General features: G+C 40.2%; 1 protein-coding gene across 1 annotated transcript in view; it reads left to right on the top strand.

The window, feature by feature from the left end:
• Positions 1 to 13622, top strand: part of MAPK10 (mitogen-activated protein kinase 10) — a 192912-nt gene extending 179290 nt beyond the window's left edge. Inside the window, exons 12-14 of the mRNA XM_013957369.2 lie at positions 7 to 70; positions 1168 to 1245; positions 13301 to 13622. Coding sequence (XP_013812823.2) covers positions 7 to 70; positions 1168 to 1245; positions 13301 to 13443 — 285 coding nt within the window. The 3' untranslated portion in view covers positions 13444 to 13622. The remainder of the gene's footprint in view (positions 1 to 6; positions 71 to 1167; positions 1246 to 13300) is intronic.
• Positions 13623 to 19490: the final 5868 nt, after the last annotated feature.

The raw sequence follows: 19490 nt of genomic DNA, 5'->3' as shown, positions 1-19490 counted from the left end.
CTGCAGCCTCCTCCTCAGATATATGATAAACAGCTGGATGAAAGGGAACATACAATCGAAGAATGGAAAGGTAATCACAGCTTAGAATTATATGGAAAGTATTTCTGTGGCATATAAGCCACATCCCACTACCAAGTGCTGCTGTGTAAACCCAAAAGAATTCCTTTGACACTAAGAACATAGCCCTATAAGCTGGTACTTTGGTAGCAAATATAGAAGAAATATCCTGAGTGCCATCATTATCTGATTACACAGGTTAAAATTAACACAGGAGGTGCAGATTCCAGTACTTCATTGAAATCTAAGGATATCTTCTGAGAATAGGCTACTGTTCAGCAGCACAGGATGTCAGGATTTTTCTCAAAGTAAACAACATTGTATTATTGTGCTGCTTCATTTCTAGATAGTGTAATATTAAACAATTAATCTATTCTAGTTTACCCTATTTGTCTCAGTGCAGCTCCAAAAAGGAGAGGAGGGTTAGTGAGGAGAGAGATCTTAGGCAAGCAGAGCTGTCAGACTCATGAGAACGAGGTAGGGCTGACCGAGTGAGCCTATGGGAGTGCTATGGCAAAGGTATGTTACCCTCCATTCCTTTCCAGTTGAAGAAAAGATACCAGAGCAGTATAAAAATTAATATAAAAAATCAAAGCCCAAACTGAATATTGCTATGAGTAGTACATGGACAAAAGTTGGTTTAATGTTTGTATTCTGTCATCACATAATTATCTGGAAAGGTTTCCCTACAGTCTCTTTAGTCTGTTTTAAAGAATGGTACATCTGGCCTATTTTATTTCAGTAGAATGTGTTGTGTAAGTGGTCAAACTCTTCCCATTGCATCTGTGGCTTCATTTTGGAGTGAGGTGTAATCTGACTCATCTTTTTTTTTTTTTCCAGCAGACTAAATACATTGTAGTAATAGCTACCTAAAAGCGCCAGACTTTTGAGTACAGACTGTTAATTTATTTGTAGAGAGAACGGCAGTGGAAACAAGGATAGGCAAAAGAGCAGGAAAGAGGGGGAAGATCAATTAGTGGAGGAGAAGACAGAACTCATTTACAGTTCATCGCATGTATTTTGAAATCACTGTTTGCGTTCCATGAATTTTTCTGTTTCTGATCACAGGCATTAGTTCCTGTTTGTAACTGTTCCAATTTTGTCTTGCAGAACTCATCTACAAAGAAGTTATGAATTCGGAAGAAAAGACTAAAAATGGCGTAGTAAAAGGACAGCCTTCTCCTTCAGGTACTCAGCCCCATTGAATAACCTCAATGCGTTTTGCACAGGGACAAAATGAGAATGGAGATAGCTGAACCCCTTGGGCTACACCAGCAGTTATGTATGCCAAGTTCAAAAGGTTTTATGCAATATAGTGATCATAATGGGTTGAGCTTGATTAACTGAATTCCAGTGTCATGTTAATACTTAAAAATTGATCTACATGCGAGGATGTTGAATGTGTTTGGGGTAATATGTTGTTACCGAGCTCGTGTTGTTAGAAGGGCCCTCTAGGTGTTGCCTTATTGGCATTATGGAAAGCACTCCATGGACTCCCTGAGTGTAAAATTAAGTCAGATGCATATGTTGTTAGGGCAACAGGTTAACTGTTCTGCTCTGTGCTGTGGTGATCAGACACGCAGGGCAGCTTGGATGTACCCCCGGAAAGCCCTAGTCACATGATCTGCTTCCCTTTATAGTCCCTTTTTCCCCTACCAAGTCCTTTCCCTTTACCATCCTCATGCTTTGCAAATAAGCCTCTGTTCACCCTTTCCTGTTGGCCCAAGTTTTGTTCGCTTTATACACTTACTTGGTATTTGAGACACGGCTACCCTGGTAATTTCTCTGGAGAGATCTATGGTTACACATTATATTCTTATGGATGGGGAGGCTTATTTCACACTTATTATTATAATGATTATTAGATGGATAGCAGGACTAATATTCTGCTAGTCTGTATGAGCAAAATTGTTGATATTAGCATATATCCATGGTTAACACAGAATTCTTCAAGCCTCATAAACATCATGTGATGGGACCTACTCTGGTAATTTATGCTTTCAGAAGTCTGATAATGTTAGAACAGCTTGATTATGAGTTTGGTTGACACTTCAGCAAGAAGGGAAATTTTTTTTCAAACGTGGACTCTTAAACTCCTGTCACAAAAACTCGCAAACAAGTTTTATCTGAGCAAAATTTACATCACGAGTCTTTCCGCAGAAATGCAAAGTGTGACTGCAGATACAAACGGATTCTTGTGAAGGTACACTTTAACTGGCAGACTTGAAGTGCCCAGGTTTTGAACATATCATCCCAGTTGTACTTATGGGTAGAACTTCTGCAGAGTCTTTCTGGAAACTGTAATTGTTTAATTCAGTGTCTTCTACAAATTCTGTTTCAATGAGATGATACATTTTTGTGCATTCTCATATTTCACTTGCCACTGTGCCATATGAGCTAGCCTAGCATTTGAACAAGACTGCATCATTAGGAGCTGATGGGACAAAGGGAAACATGATGACAACGGAAAAAGTTAATACAGTGCTGGCTGGTGATATTAGAGCTTTAGCACTGCACCTGGAATTTAACTTCGATAAAATAAGATATGGAAAGCAATTCATTGTGTTCTTGCTGAGCAGCAAACCAAGTACAGAACATGCAAATTTAACTTACAGAAATATTGTGCCACCGTTGAAAATAAATCTGGGGCCTTGACAGGTATCTAATAAATCCACATTCTTTAATATCGCTACCCTACAGAATGGTGGTTACAATCTGATTTATGAGGCAATAGCATTGTAGTTGCTGTTTCAGGAATTAATTTGTGAAGACTACCCAGAGATTACCTTTATATAGTTCACATTCTGTTTTCCCATGTGGAAGACTTTTATTATTTATTTACAAACTTGCAATTTCTTAAGTGATTTTCTTTTACTGTTCCCCTTTGGTTTTATATTGTTAGGCACAAGCAAGTATAGCAACTGTTTAAATGTTGCTCTGAGAGGAGGTTATTAGGTGGCCCAGTAGCTTTCCCATTTTCTATGACTTTGTGCACTTAATTTACTTTTATTCACAGTATTGAAAGAATGACATAAAACAAATCACCAGTTGGAGCATGAGGGAGATGAGGGAGACTTTACCCCATAAAAGATATATATGCGCTTGTATTTCTAATTTAATAAATCAAACTACAGACTGGTCAGGGTTCGTGACTTTTCTAAGGAAGTAGTCTCAGATAGTCATGACGGGGTAGGAAGCATTTATAGACCACGCTTGATACCTGATCAGTAGTGAAGACCTGGTTTAATCCCTTCCTACCATAGTAAAAGAAAGTTGTGTAGTCTGGATCCTTCACCCATCACCATAGTTCTGTTGAATTCAGCAGACCGATAATGAGTTGCAAGGTGACAACACGAGTTGTGAGAGCTGCCTTCACTCACTGGGTAATGTTAATGCAAGAAATGAGAGGAACAAATTTCCACAGGAATCTGATTTGATTAGGTGCATATCATGGTTCCTATATTGAGCCCAAAACCACTTCTGTCCTGTTTTGAGGTCTTGGCGAGTTGAAGGTGCTATCTGTGGTATTGTCTCTGGGGAAATGCTTGTTTCCACTATTGTAACGTCATAAAAATATTGTTTATGCTGAGAGAATTCATGGTTGATTTAGCATGTGGAGATGAGCTCAATTTTCAGTACAAACAAATGCAATTTTGTTCAGAGTTGGTACGTCAGCCTTCCCATTTTACCCTTCTAGTCCCTGCTTTTTTGTTCCAGGAAGGCAATTCAGGTTTGCACATTTGCCAAATGTAAACATGTTTGTAGGTGAACCTTCACAGTTTCTTTTATCATGATAATCCAAGGATTCATATTCTTTTCAATTTCATTGTGAGAAGCAAGCCTGCAGTTGTGAATGTGGAGAAGCATCCTGTAGTCAGAATTCTTAGAGGGGATTTGATAGGTATTTTGCTTGTTAAAATTGCCCCAAACATTACCAAAATATGGCCTTAAAAGCTCCAGGTGTTCAACCCAGATTTGTTAGAATATAGGAGATAATATGGCCAAAGAAACCATACTACTACACAGCAAGGGCTTAAACTTTTTACAGCTTCCAGTGCTGAGCAGACTTGGCATGGCCATCAGCATGTAGTAACTGAGCTATTAAACTTCCTATAGAGCAGAAATAATGCTGAGTTTTCCTCTGGAATAGCTGTTCTCAGATGCTTTGGGCTGGCGTAATGCTGTGGACACTGCTGGGAACTTGGTTAACTTTCTGTCGACAGCTAAGTAACTTGGGGGGAACACTGTTTGAGTCAGAGGCATATGAAGCAAGAGACAGATCTGTGAAGTTGTAAGAGAGGGAAGGCAATAGTCTGACCAGATATGAAGGTGCATGCTTCCTTCTTCCCTTCTGAACATAAAGCCGTTTCTCTTTGGTAAACAGAATTACCAGGCATAAAGCCTTAGTTGTCTAAGTAAGAAAAGCTGTAATGAACATACAGAAGAACTATGTGGCAGGACACTGAGAACTCAGGCAGGGCACTGAGTAGGATTGCAACCCTGGACTTGAGGAGAGCAAACTTTGGCCTCTTCAGGGACCTACTTGGAGGAATCCCATGGGTTAGGGCCCTAGAAGGAAGGGGGGTCCAAGAGAGCTGCTTAATATTCAAGGATCACTTCCTCCAAGCTCAAGAGCGGTGCATCCCTATGAGTAGGAAGTCAAGCAAAGGAGGTAGGAGACCTGCATGGATGAGCAAGGAGCTCCTGGCAAAACTCAAGCAGAAGAAGGAAGTCTACAGAAAGTGGAAAGGGGGACAGGCCACTTGGGAGGAATATAGGAACGTTGTCAGAGTATGCAGGGATGCGACAAGGAAGGCTAAGGCCCATTTGGAATTAAATCTGGCAAGAGACGTCAAGGACAACAAGAAGGGCTTCTTCAAATACATCAGTAGCAAAAGGAAGACTAGGGAAAATGTGGGCCCACTGCTGAATGGGGTGGGTGCCCTGGTGATGAAGGATGCAGAGAAGGCAGAGTTACTGAATGCCTTCTTTGCTTCAGTCTTTACTGCTCAGGCCAGCCCTCAGGAATCGCAGACCCTGGAGGCAAGAGAGAAAGTCTGGAGAAAGGAAGACTTTCCCTTGGTGGAGGAGGAGTGGGTTAGAGATCATTTAAGCAAACCTGACACCCACAAATCCATGGGCCCTGATGGGATGCACCCACGAGTGCTGAGGGAGCTGGCGGACATTATTGCTAAGCCACTCTCCATCATCTTTGAAAGGTCCTGGAGAACAGGAGAGGTGCCTGAAGACTGGAAGAAAGCCAACGTTACCCCAGTCTTCAAAAAGGGCAAGAAGGAGGACCCAGGGAACTACAGGCCAGTCAGCCTCACCTGCATCCCTGGAAAGGTGATGGAGCAGCTCATCCTGGAGGCCATCTCCAAGCATGTGGAGGAAAGAAGTTGATCAGGAGTAGTCAGCATGGCTTCACCAAGGGGAAATCATGCCTAACCAATCTGATAGCCTTCTCTGATGGAATGACTGGCTGGGTAGATGAGGGGAGAGCAGTGGATGTTGTCTACCTAGACTTCAGCAAGGCTTTTGACACTGTCTCACATAACATCCTCATAAACAAGCTCAGGAAGTGTGGGCTAGATGAGTGGACAGTGAGGTGGCTTGAGAACTGGCTGAAAGGCAGAGCTCAGAGGGTTGTGCTCAGTGGCACAGAGTCTAATTGGAGGCCTGTAGCTAGCGGTGTCCCCCAGGGGTCAGTACTGGGTCCAGTCTTGTTCAATTTACAATTCACAATCCAGTGACCTGGATGAAGGGACAGAGTGCACCCTCAGCAAGTTTGCCGAAGATACCAAACTGGGAGGAGTGGTGGACACACGGGAGGGCTTTGCTGCCATTCAGAGAGACCTGGAGAGGCTGGAGAGTTGGGCAGAGAGGAACCTCCTGAAGTTCAACAGAGGGAAGTGCAGGGTCCTGCACCTGGGGAGGAATAACCCCCTGCACCAGTACAGGTTGGGGGTTGACCTGCTGGAAAGCAGCTCTGTGGAGCAGGACCTGGGAGTGCTGGTGGACACCAAGTTAAGCATGAGGCAGCAATGTGCCCTTGTGGCCAAGAAGGCCAATGGTATCCTGGGGTGCATCAGGAAGAGTGTTGCCAGCAGGTGGAGGGAGGTGATTGTCCCCCTCTCCTCAGCCCTGGTGAGGCCCCATCTGGAGTATTGTGTCCAGTTCTGGGCTCCCCAGTACAAGAGGGATGTGGCACTACTGGAGCAAGTCCAGCAAAGGGCTACAAAGATGATGAGGGGACTGGAGCATCTCTCTTATTAGGAAAGACTGAGAGAGCTGGGCCTGTTTAGGCTGGAGAAGAGAAGGCTGAGAGGAGATCTTCTCAATGTGTACAAGTATGTGAAGGGAGGGTGTCAAGAGGATGGAGCCAGACTCTTTTCAGTGGTGCCCAGGAACAGGACACGAGGCAACGGGCACAAACTGAAACACAGACAATTCCATCTGAACATGAGGAAAAACTTCTTTCCTGTGAGGGTGACAGAGCGCTGGACCAGGTTGCCCAGAGAGGTTGTGGAGTCTCCTTCTCTGGAGCTATTCAAAACCTGCCTGGACGTGGTCCTGTGCAAGGTGCTCTAGGTGACCCTGCTTGAGCAGGGGGGGGTTCGACTAGACTATCTCCAGAGGTCCCTTCCAACCTCAACCATTCTGTGATTCTGTGATGTGGTACAAAATGAAAGTGTTCTAATATGAGGAGGCCGACGATATTCAGTGGCTCCTAGTCAGACAGCAAAAGTTCTAGCTACTGCTTGTATCTCATAAAAAGCAGCTCAGAGAAGATTAGTCTCCTATTCTTCTAACACTGTTCCATAGTCAATATTTTTGTAGTTCTATTTTTCTGTTATAGCAGGTATAGCCAAGGTAAGGAGGAAAATTGAAGCAGGAGGAAGAGAGAGGTGATATGCCCAGATCAGCTGGTTAGTTGGGGAACTTTTTAGAGAAAGGGGACTTCTGTCATGAAGCCTGTCTCTACTGTGTTTAGACTACTTGCCCATATGCAACATGTGAGATTGAATAAGGAGATGGCTTTTAAATATTGACTACCCAGCGCATGTTGAAGTTGACTGAGAGCTGTGCAGGGCACTGATCTGGCATTGTCACATTCCTGATGAATAACAAACTTCCTAATGATCTTATGAACTCTGTCTGGTCTATTTAAGAGTAATTGCCATAAAACCTCAGCGCACACATTGCTTTTTGTTCAGTGTTCTTGACAAGAATTTGGAAGGCTAAGATTTGGGGCTCTATCAATATAACTAACAAGTTGGAGATGAGTTTCCGTGATTCCTTGATAAGAGCTTTTGGGGAGAGAGCTGAAGTTGACAGTACCAAGGATATTAGTTACCCATTCATACTCCAGGCTACGTAAAGTGCCTGTGTACTAGGGTGTCAATCCCTTAATGCTTGAAATGTGGGGCTTGGGGAAACCTGAAGTGCCCATCTAATTTGTGCTCACGTCCAAAGAAAAAAATCAGCTCTCAAACTGTTCCCAACAGTTATTTCTGCAGTCTGGTCATAAAAACCTCTGAAGGCTGTCTTGTTTACTCTCAAAAAGCTTTTTCTAAGGTCTCGCCTGAATCTTGTTTTGCTGCAATTTAACTCTGTTATTTCTTGTCCTACCTCTAGAGGACATGGGGAACAATTTCCTACATTTTTCTTTCTGGCAGCTTTTCGCTTACTTGAAATCCATTACCACATCCCATAATCAGTCGTCTTTCCTTTGAACTAAACTACCCACATCTTTCGAAATTTCCTCCTAGGTCGTATTTATTAGACCTTTGCTCATTCTTACTGCTTTTTTCTAGACTTTGTCTAGTTCACTTGCATCTTTCATAGATCACAGTGCCCAGAACTATCTGCTTAAGGCACTAGTAGCACTGAAGAGAGCGGAAGGATTTGCATGCAGGTGTATAGGTATGTTAGCTAAATATAATATATAAATAACATGTGCAGACACCATCTGCATGTCCACATGCACACATAAACATTGAATTTCATCTTAGATCATAGTTTTTAATTTTTTCTATCCTTTGTATTTTACAGAATTGCTAAATAGTTCTGGTTTATATATAAATCCAGACGCTGTACTACTTCATGATCACTTTTCAAAGTCACTGAGTCACTTTTCAAAGGGACTGTGGCATATTGTTACAAGGCTGGCAGCGTAAAAGTGCTTAGAATAAAATGGCTTCTCTGTGGAAATCGATGGCAACAATACATGTGAGAAATAGTTCCTGAATGGCTGTGAAATTTTCTCCAGGATGGATCTCTCTAACAGAACATGACCAACAAAAACCTGTTAATGGTTTCTGATGCTTTCTGAAAAATAACCCGTGTCCTCACATGTAAGCAAAACTTTCTGTGCTTGTGATAACTAGTGAACAACAGCTATGGGCAACTATGAATCCTCTGGATTTCTCTGGAGAATATATTAGCCCTTGGCTTTCTTCTCCTCCTTTATTCTGAGTTCTGTGATCACAGTTCAGTCTGGTCTAAAAGCTGGACATGAACAAAATTAGAAGAAAAAGAAGGAGGCGTCAAAGCAATATGGTGTTAATTGGCTTCCTAAGAATTTCTCTAATTCCAAAACATCTCAAAGGATGCATATTCCAGAACACTGGTATGTACGTCATCAAGTGATTACTAGCTACCTCCAGACTATCTAGTACTAACAACATACCTGAATCTAAGCTGTGGTGTAGCTGTGGCTTGAGCAAGAAACCAGATATATGTAGCTACTTCCCTGTCTTGTTGGAAATTTAGCAGAGAGAATATAGCCTTCAAGACCACGAACATGGCAAGGTCATGTGCAGTGCTATTCAATACTCTATAACCAGTTAATCTTCTGTGAGGTGCTAAAATAAGTTGATACATAACATGTTTTGCCCTGCCTGCAGGATTAGTTCTGCAGCGGTGAAACATTCAAACCTTAGTTTCTGCTGGGTACTCGTAGAAGTCTCACTGCAAACAGGAAAATGGAGACTACACTTACTGCTCTTTTATTAAAAAAGTGAATACAAGTATATCTATAGACAGTGTAAAACTTAAAGCAAAAATTTTGGCATGTGCATTTTTAATAAGAAAGGCAAGCTGCCTAGTGCACATCGTATTGAACTACTCAGCAGCTTGGGATAATGGCAAAATGCTTAAAATGCGTATCGTAAGGAGCTGGCAATTTTCGACATGCAACAGGGAGATGAGGAAAGAAAAGGTCTGTGCAACACTTCACACCAAACTTGGTTCCAAGAAATACATTTCTCAAAGGAATAAAGATATTTTGAGAAATAAATTCTGATCTGCAACTGTGAAAACTGCACAGAAAGATTTCTGTGCCCACGAATGCCCACCATTAAATGTAGAATAGTCAAGTGCACGTGCATGTAGTGGATCCTGCATCTAGCTATCTGCCAGTTTGTATTCACATTTGTGTATCCATTTTGCAAATAAATTCAGGTTTTTGAATGTTCAAGATATTTCTTGGATAAACATGCTCTCACATATGAGTAGCAGACATGAGCTGGTAAAAAAAAAAAAGCTGTAGAGATTCTCAAATATCCAGGACGTTTGTCAGCTCAGGCTTGCTACGTTAGTACCTCTCTGAAGGCAATGCTTTGGTTTTCTTTTTTTGTGAATATCGTTTGATAGAAGGTAAACAGAGAAGCGGCTTGCCAGGACTTGGCTTTTCCTCAGCCAGAGTGTGCTTTGTACAGAAGATGAGCTTCCGCAGAAAGGCTGATGGGCTTGAGGAAAGCAGTGCTGATTCCTTTTGTTAGTTCCTCCTCAAACAGTATTTTGGCCTGCCCTATTTGTCTTTATATTTCACTTGAAGACTTTATGATCCTTTCAGTTTTCTTCTTTTAGCCATTACTTCAGGCTTAAAGGGTGCCTTTTTCTTTTATCTAATAATTTCCCTTGTGCTGCTGTCTAGCCCTGCTGGCTTCCCTTTACTCTTTCTTAAGCTTTATTAATAGGTGGTGGGCACTGCTCCTGTGCTTCCAAATACCGTCTTAATGAGCCTGTGAGAGCTTAGCCACCACCACAAGCTTTGTCATGTTTACATAACTCTCCTAAGATAAGTGCAGCATGATGATGGGGGGAAGGTTAGTATTTCATGCTCTTGCTGGGGTGCTGAATCTAAGAACCAGTGGGCTGGAGGTCTGCTCAGCTTGGGAGTTTAAGATCTTTAAGTTCTGTTGCTGCCCTGTTGTCTCCCATAACCTCAAGTTTGCTTCAGTGGTCCTAGGGACCTGTTTGCTCTTGCACAGGAGAGGCCAGACCTCTCCCACCTCTGCCTTTCAAAAATAGTTACAGAAAAGTTTTAGTCATTGTTACATGTCGTCATATCAGACCTACACAGTTCAGCATGGATGTTCGTTCTGAAAGAGCTATACATGAAAAGCAAGAGGTCTCAACTATTCAGAGATAAAAAACAATTTGGTTCTCCTCCTAGAAGAATGAAATCTGGTGCTAGAATAAAACCATGCTGGTTACTGCCCTACTTTTGTCTCCTTTTCAAATCCGATATGAAGGTAACAGCTGCCAAAGTGTCTGGAAACTACAGAGAAGTAAATGACAAGTTTAATACCTAAAACACATGTAAATCATCCTAGCTTTAAATAGGTTTGAAATATGGCTTCTGAAATCACACTGACATGTTGACTGTCAAAAATCAGCTGGAAGTTCATTGGCAGTAACAAGCAAGAAGTCAGTGGGATTTTTTTTCTTTTTTTTTAAGACCGCTGGCTCGTGATTTACAAAAGCTAAAGATGGCATGAGTACACTGGTTATGTCCTTTAGGATAGGAAATGTTTCCAATCTGATCCTGATTTAAAAGAAGAAAAATGTAGCTGATGTCAAGATCCCAAAGCGGTACGGGGAGTTTAATTTTATTTATAGGTTCATTCTTGTTGATGATGTTGTCGTCGATGAGTTACAAAGGCAAAGCTGAAGTGTGGCTTAGAAGAAGTCAATGGCAGAGCCGGGAGCAGCTCCCAGGAGCTGTATCTCACCTGCTCTACCTTCTTGCTCTTTCCCTGGAGTCAGCAGCTAGCATAAAGCCACGTTCCAATGAGAAGCTGCCTGCCAAACAGCAAAATCCCAAACTGGGCTCTTTCTCTCTTTTGAATGCAGCTCTGTCATTTCTGCACTGTTTCGCCTGGCACACGTCCCTTCAGGAACAAGCTGTTGTGGCACCAGGCAGGTGCTGAGCATGGCAAACTGAGCATCAGTTGTTGACTAGAACAGCTTTGGCTGGGTTACTCAGTGTTGCCGCTTAAGCACTGCTTTGTGCTGTGTTGAGCTCTAATTCTGTCATTTAGGTTTGGTGTGGTTTGGATTGGTTTCGTGGATATTCTGTTAGTCTGGGGGCTTTGGGGCTGCAATAGTAACTCTCAGGTCTATGTGTCATGTCACAAGTAATTGTGCTGTAAGCTAGACAAGGAATAACATTAAAAATGTACTTTCCAGAAATTTATGGGCTGAGTTAGCTCTTGATGAAGAGAACAGAGCAGGGTTTATTAAATGGAGTGATGTTGAATCAGACACAGATTACTGATCAATATGAATGAAATACGTGTAAAAAAATATTCTTTCAGAAAAGATGGAAACTTGGTGTTTTCAGTCACCAGTGAGACATTGAGACCACTATATCTTTTTGCAGCATTTACAAAATTAAGAGACTAATTAAGTATTTTATTTTCTAAATGTGTCAGGAGAGTAAACTAATTCAGGGTTTTTTCTGATGCCAGAATGACTTTGAACTACTACAACAGCCGGAAGCAGTGCCCATCTAGAGCTCTGAATGTGAGCGTATCTGTCTTTTTGTTTTGTGCAAATATACATATATATATATATATAGCGAGGTGTATAAGGGAAATAAAAAGTTGAGAAAAAGAGGTGGAAGTATGGTATACTGGCTTGTTTTCTGAGATTAACGTTTTTTTTTGCAAATTGGAAAGCGAAAGAAATCCTTTCCTTCTACCCATATCACCATATATTTTGCATAGGCTATATAGATTGCTAATAATTTCTGTATTAAGAATATTTAAGAGTTCTGTATTTTTATTAGGATTATATTCTATGTTCTCCTGCTTATAAAGGCAGCGAATTTTAATTTGTCTGTCTAGTTCAAGGAGATGAAAATCTGTAAAAGTGAGCCAGAAAAGCTTTTCTATAGCATTAGAATGAAACAGCAGGTACCTGCAGAAGGACGGTCTGTGTGTCCCAGTGAATAGCTACTACTTCCAGCCCTGCAACATTATGCAAAATCACGTTTTGAGAATCATGAACATTTTAACTGCACAGAGAAGTTATAAGTAATGTATAAATGAATGTATCCACCCCAAACTGCAGACAGTGTTAGCTTTGGTGGAAAGAGGAGGACAAAACCAATGGGCAGAGTGAAGGCTGAGCAGTCATAGGTACAGGATAAATACATTGTTCACATGGTTCTGCATTTATAACATAGATGTCATCCCCATTTGTAGGACAAATAATACTTGCCTAATAAGATTTATGGATGTGATAAATGTTCAGTCACGTTAATGATAACCTCATAATGGTTAATTCTCCATTTTACAAAGTCACAGTGTTTTTAAAGGTAAATACATGGTACTATCACCATTTTACAGAGGACAGGTAAACAACAGAACATAGTCACACCTGAAATCCTGGTCTTAGTCACTTAGTCCTTAACTAAGAGGAAGAATCCAGCTTTGCTTCCCCCACACTCATCTTCTGCACATTGCCACCAGATTGCATGTTCCTCTTTTTCTCACACTGCATTATTTGATGCCACCAGTTCTACTAAAGTATCTGCAAGAAAACTGGGACTTTATGAGAGAATATGGAGGGTTTTTTTTTTTTTTTTGAATCATCTCACTGGTGCCTGTGTGCCCAGCAGACATCTAACCTTTCAGTAACTTTAAGAAGGCTAGATATAAAATGCAGTAATAAGCACACAGGAGCTATACCTGTTAAAAACAGACTGTTAACGAGAGAGAATTTCCTGTTAAGATATCTTAAAGTTATCCATAAGATATTTTAATGTTATCCAGTGCCTAAACTTTTGTTGTCTTGTGTGGCCTACTTTCTGCTCGTGTTTGCAGCTGGTTGAAACGGTCTGGGTACCTACATGCCTGTTGCCCCAGGGTATGCGCCCTCTGCTTTTGAAACTGCTAGAAGTCCTGGAGTTTCAGGTTTAATCACGTTGGTGTTCGTTTTCTTAGCACAGGTGCAGCAGTGAACAGCAGTGAAAGCCTCCCTCCATCCTCATCTGTCAATGACATCTCATCCATGTCCACCGATCAAACACTGGCGTCTGACACAGACAGCAGCCTGGAAGCTTCTGCGGGACCCCTCGGTTGTTGCAGGTGACTAGCCGCCTGCCTGCGAAACCCAGCGTTCTTCAGAGGATGATGTAATTTAGGGGGAAAAATTAACAGGAGTTAAGAGATGAAAAGGAAGAGAAATAAAATACAAAGATTTAAAGGAAACAAACAAACAAAATCTTTTCAGCCTGCTTCTCCTACAGAATTATGTAATGCAGCTAAGCTCAAGTGTATATTTAACTTATAGTTGCTCTGCTTTGGTCTTCTTCCAATGATGCTTACTGGGGGAAAAAAAAAAGGAGTCGAAGAATCCTTTTTTTTCCCCTTCCCCAAGATGTAAAATTTATGGCTGCAAAACCAGCAACCTGCAACTGTCCTTTTCACCCTGGCATGACAAGGTGTGCAGTAGCCACTCGAAAATGTATGAGTGTGTATCTGCCTTCACTCTCTGTTTTGTCTTCTTCTGCCCAGTGAGGCAGATAGGGATGAAATGTGTTTTTCTCAGTATACAAATAGCACGTACATACACATGCCAATAGAATTCTGGAAGTGTATGCAGCTGTGTGTCACCAGAAGGACACACATCTGCATACATGCTCAGTGTGCGCTCCATAACTAAATGGCCCGTTTCAGGTGAACTGCATAAATACATATGTGATATATTAGCAGTATATATTCTATTTGTTTGTTCAACATTAGGTTGCATATCTTACATGAGGATTTGTGGAAGTGAAAATAACCACATCAAACTGCAGCTCCCTCAGACACTTGAAGATGTAGCAACAAAATTTCTGCTGAGAGATGTATATATATTTTGAAATAATACCTGTTTGTACTGAAAGAAGATGCCATAGAGCTTCACATAAAAATGTTTTTTCTTTGTGAATGTTAACGCTTGTTATTCTGATTTTTAGAGCAGATATGCCAAGCTCTGACCGGGTTAGAAGGAAGCACATGTATCTTTGCAAGCTACGGGGAACAAGAATGAAGGTCTTTTACATATGTCTAAGCCCAGAAAGATTTATCTCAGTGAGCAACCTTTCTTGTTAATATTCAGTGAGTTATCATCTTAGTTTGTAGATAGGCTTGCTATTATTAATTACATTGTGTGTGTTTGTGTGTTGGGGGTATGACAAGGTTGGGGAACAGATTACAGTCAAAAGGACATGCACAGTTTATGGGTTTCTTTATGTTGAGGTCCTTAGTAAGTCAGTTGAATAGAGAAAGGATATTTGCAGCCCACTCCCTCTCGGAGTGTTTGCTGCTAAGAGGTTCTTTTCCCTTTAAATCATTCCCTTGCAGGAAGCTCCCTGACTAAGAGAACAGACCTTCTATAGGTGCTTTTGGCTATTCACTTGCCTGTGGCAAATCATCTAACTCCCCAGAAAGTTTTATCGGCTGTGTTACATGAAAAAGATTGCCCGGGTGAATAGGTCTAGCAGTCCTGTATTCTAAGTCATAGCAAACAATACCAGCTAGTGCACTGGGCTGAAAGGGTCTAGTCAGGTGTCTTAGAGAGTTTTGCTAAGTTCCAAAGAACCCAGCAATGACTGAAAATCAAATGTTTTTTTGCCAGATAATAATAAGCAGGATTTCCAGTGGTAAATGACAGCAAGTTTTTTTTATCAGAGAATGGCAAGACTAAACACAGCAATTCAGGAGAACTGATCATTTTTCCAGCCAAAACATCAATTAGCTTTTCACTCTGCGAGAGCACAATTACCTGAGTTGGAAATAACTGAGACCTGAGGCTCTCATCTCTCTTCTTACCAAAGTGTGCCATGTAAACTGAAATGAGGTAATTCACACTATTATACTTTTCCAAATGTCAGAAAGAGAAATTGTTTAGAATATGTTTTTGGATATTTTAAATTCACTGCTATTAGCTATTCAAACTTCTACTAAAATGGAACTGTTTTGTTAGGTAGCTCACAACTCTGCCATTCTGTGGTTAGGAGAAAAATCTGAGTATCAAGTGACATTTTGTTCAAAGTAAAGAAAGCTAATAATAAACTTCTCCCAGGGGGTGGAATAAAAGTTAAATGGCTATAAAGTAATTTCAGAGCTGGTAGCTCTGAGCAGTCTCAAAATTGCTGTAGGAAATGTTTTTTCCCCCAGGTATATTTTTGGTGGATTTTTTTGAAAATTTTATTGAAAATAAAATTAGGTTGACAATTTTCTGAAAACTCAGAGCAGTAATTTTGAAAGCAATAATTTACTACTGCTAAAAATATTTAGCAATATTTTCTCTTAAGCCATGAAACATCAAGTCATTGTTTAGTGATGTAACTCTCAGTTCAAAGCCAATGATTATAAAAGTATTCAAAGGTAAACAGCAATGTTTTGTGGGTATGAAGGCAATAACACCGAGGGTGACTTCTTAGCAATAATAAAAGGTATTACTTCCAGATTTAAATCATCACAGATATATACTAATAAAATACAGATAACTAACATCCACTTTACATCTCTTAGTGCGCACTGTTTGGGTGTGTTATTTAACCAAAAAAAGGGGGCAAGTGTCTCAGAGAGGCGGAACTGCAAAACACCACAGAATTATAAACTAGGAATAATGACAGTGCATTGCCAATGATATTGAGAAGATGTGGCATAGGCAATAGCAGAGAAGCCATTTATAGTAAATAGATGCTTATGGTGGAGAAAAGCTCTCCCATGTTTCAGCTGTCAAAGCCAAAACAACTAACTTAGTCCCACGGTATTATTCAGTCTTGTTTGGGTTCATGAGTGCTGGGGGAAGAACCAGTCACCATTGAAGATGTCCTAGTGATCAGTGCTAAATTAACCCACAACCCAGAAGGTATTTAGCTATATTCTCAAAAGCCCTGATTCTACAAAGCACCAATGCGTATACAATCCTTTCACTGAGATATAGGGATGCATACATAATTTTAACTAGCACGTATTTTTGTCCTTTGCTTAGTAGTGATCAATCTAAGCATGTGCTTAAGTGCCTTGTTGAAATGGGGCCTACAACAATTATTGCATCTCTTTTTGTCCTTAAATTAGTCAGTCTCCTTTTTGAGAAGCTCTGTCTGTGGGGGAGACTTGGGGCTGTCCACATTGGACACTAGAAAAAAAGCCATCAATGAAAAAAAGCAATAGTTCTTTACAGTTCTGTTCTTGCCCTCGTATGGTCCTGTCCAAACTGAAATAGCAACCAGCAGATAGGAATCGTATCCTTTGTTTTTCTCTGGGTCGGGAAGTTGGTGCTGCCAGCCGATACTTTACAGGAACGCATGCACAATTGCAGTACAACTGCAATTCAGGATTGCAGTTACTGACATTGTGTAACTGTCTTAGGGTAAAAAAAATTCCTACAGAATTCCCAGAAATTTGAGATCTTCAAGCCTTTTCCTCTTTATTCCAGTGTTCTGTGCAGCATGATGTGATGGATGGTCTTCTTCTCTTTCTTGCCAATGATCTTTCAAATCTACCTCTTTGTTAAAATTACAGTAAATAGTACTTGAATAGCAGTTTACTCCTCATTCTCTGAGGTTTGCAGTTGTAGGTATAACTGCCACCATTGCAGAGACATAGAAAATTGGGAACCCAGAGATTTATGAGAGATCTGCCAAGGCACTAAAGGGGCAATCTGCGAGCCTATTGCCAGAAGTGCACAGATGCGTATCTTCCATCAGCATGAATGGGAGCTGGGCACCTTGTTACTTTTGAAAATATGCCTAAGATCCTATCTGTATCTTAAGTGCCTGAAGACCCTAAGAAATTCTGTCCCATGTGGTTTGCTTAAGTTATGTAGACAGCCATCAGCAGAGTAAGGAAAACGACAGAAGCATCTTGATTATCAGTGGCTGCTCAGAGCACCAGCTACAAAAAATAGCTTTGAGAAGATAGAGAGGAAAATCACAGAACATTCCTGCTTTGTTTTCAGGTGAAATATTTCTGGATAGTATTAGAAATGTAGGAAAATGATAGAATTGCTCTTAAAAGATCTCCCTCCCTTTTTCTTCTCATTGATGAGTTTAAAGGAGCATGAAATATTGATTTGCTTCAAGTTGATGAAAGGTTATGACTGTTTTCAATCCAAATTTTCTATAGATTTGAAATCGGTCTGCAAATATTGACTTGATAGCTGGAATACTACCTTCTGAGTTTTGACTTCGTTCCGTTAGAATATAATACATTTTTAGAGAGATATTTCTTTGACTTGGTCGCACATTGATTTATGAGAATTGTACTGTTGTTAGGAATCCTCTCATATTATCTAGAAATCCCTGGCCCAAATACATAAAGAAATGTTAGCAAGTTTTTATTACATAAAGAAGAGCTTGAATTGGAGTGCAAGTATAGTAGCTTGTCAAAGAAAGCACCAGAAAGCCTGATCAGGTACTTCTCTAATGCATTCATGTTTTTCTCTGGAAATCACCAGTTCCTACATGATACAGGCCTCAAGAGGTTACACAAACCAGATGATGATGTAGCTGTATCACTCTTCTAAACTTATAACCAAGAATAAATTCATATATATGGTTTTACCTTCATATATATTGCTTTACTTTCAAGCTTTGGACTAATGATACTGAAGAAATTAGACTTGGTACAGTGCCTTTAGGAAGATTTCCAAAATACTGCTACTTACCAATTTGGATTGTATTTTAATATTTATCAGTGAGCGCCAGTGATATTTTTTTCTACCAACAAACTTTCTCATGAAAACAGGCTGATAGTCAAGATCGAGACTGTTTGCCTGAGAGAGTCAGTTTCAGCAAATCTCCCAATACAAAAAAATGGAAAACTGTTTGGTTTTAGTATTCTGAAATCATTGTAAAATGTAATTTTGCAATTACATTGTAAAATGTAATTAGTTATTTTAATTCAAAATAACTTTTAGTAGCAAATTTTAGTGTATTTATATTACAAATATTGCAGTATTTCAAAGGATAAAAAATGATCTTACTGTGCACTTCTATATTTCTTCCTTTATGCTTGTTGAGATTTTAATTTTTCATCTGAATTCAAGCATGAAAAAAAATTAGATCTCAAAAAAAGTTTCTAGAACAAAAATAACCTAAGTCTGTGATGTGTGCTTCCAGGGAGAGCAATATGAAAGAAAACCTGCAGGGGAGAATTAGGCTTTTCTTTTAATAGTCTGGCAAAAAATAGTCTGAGTTAGTGGTTCACTTGAAGTTTAGGGGTTATTTTTCTTTGCTTCTCTATGCGTGTGTAAGAAGGAGAGGGAGTATATATGAATGTGATTTTTTGAATCTTGATGTGGTATTCATATTTGACCCAAATTCTCCACGTGGATGAAGAGCATAACTGTAACATAATCACACATCTTCAAGAATCTGATGGCTGTGCTTATTTGAACTTCCACCACTTAACAAAGGACACAGTTAACTAATCACAAGCTCAAGGTGACCTTTTCCGTGCACACACACACACACACGCACACACACAATCAGTGTGCAGTAAGTTTAAATATTCCACAAATATGTAATGTCTTAATTAGAAAGGTGTTGTTTGGGGGGGGCGGGGGGGGACTGGGGAATGTGTCGTCTTCACTGATGAGCTGGAAAACAGACCTGTCCAGTGGAATTTAGTGGATTCTGTGTAATGTATTAGGAACTTGCCAGTGTGGCCTGATTATCTTTAGTTTGCTTTTTGTTTTTTAAATTAACTATTGATTACAAGAGGTGAACTATTTAACTTCATTTCTGTTCAGGCTCATTGACCCATGGCAAGTTTGAGTTTTAAAGAGGGTTTGATTCGACAAAAGAATGTTGAAAATCTTCAACTGAGGCTAATGGTGCCTTTTTGCCTGAGCGAAAAGCTGAAAAGCACTTATTGAAGGAAGACACAGTCAATTTGGGAAATAAATGTATCCCTACCATGCTTATCATTTCAGACAGGTAAGCCTGTCTCTTTTGCTAATTTTCACTGAACAGGGCCATTCTTGTCTTCTGGAAAGCAAGATATTTATAATGTAAATAGTTGTATTGATTTTTTTTTTCTCTGTAACTAATATGTAATAATCCAGCACACTATTTCTGTTAGAACTTTTACAATAAGGCCACTGTATGCCTAAATATGGTTGACCTCTGACCTTTTTCC

This window comes from Apteryx mantelli, chromosome 5 (assembly GCF_036417845.1).
Source record: "Apteryx mantelli isolate bAptMan1 chromosome 5, bAptMan1.hap1, whole genome shotgun sequence".
Lineage (NCBI taxonomy): Eukaryota > Metazoa > Chordata > Aves > Apterygiformes > Apterygidae > Apteryx > Apteryx mantelli.
This window is presented reverse-complemented; position numbering and strand designations above follow the sequence as displayed.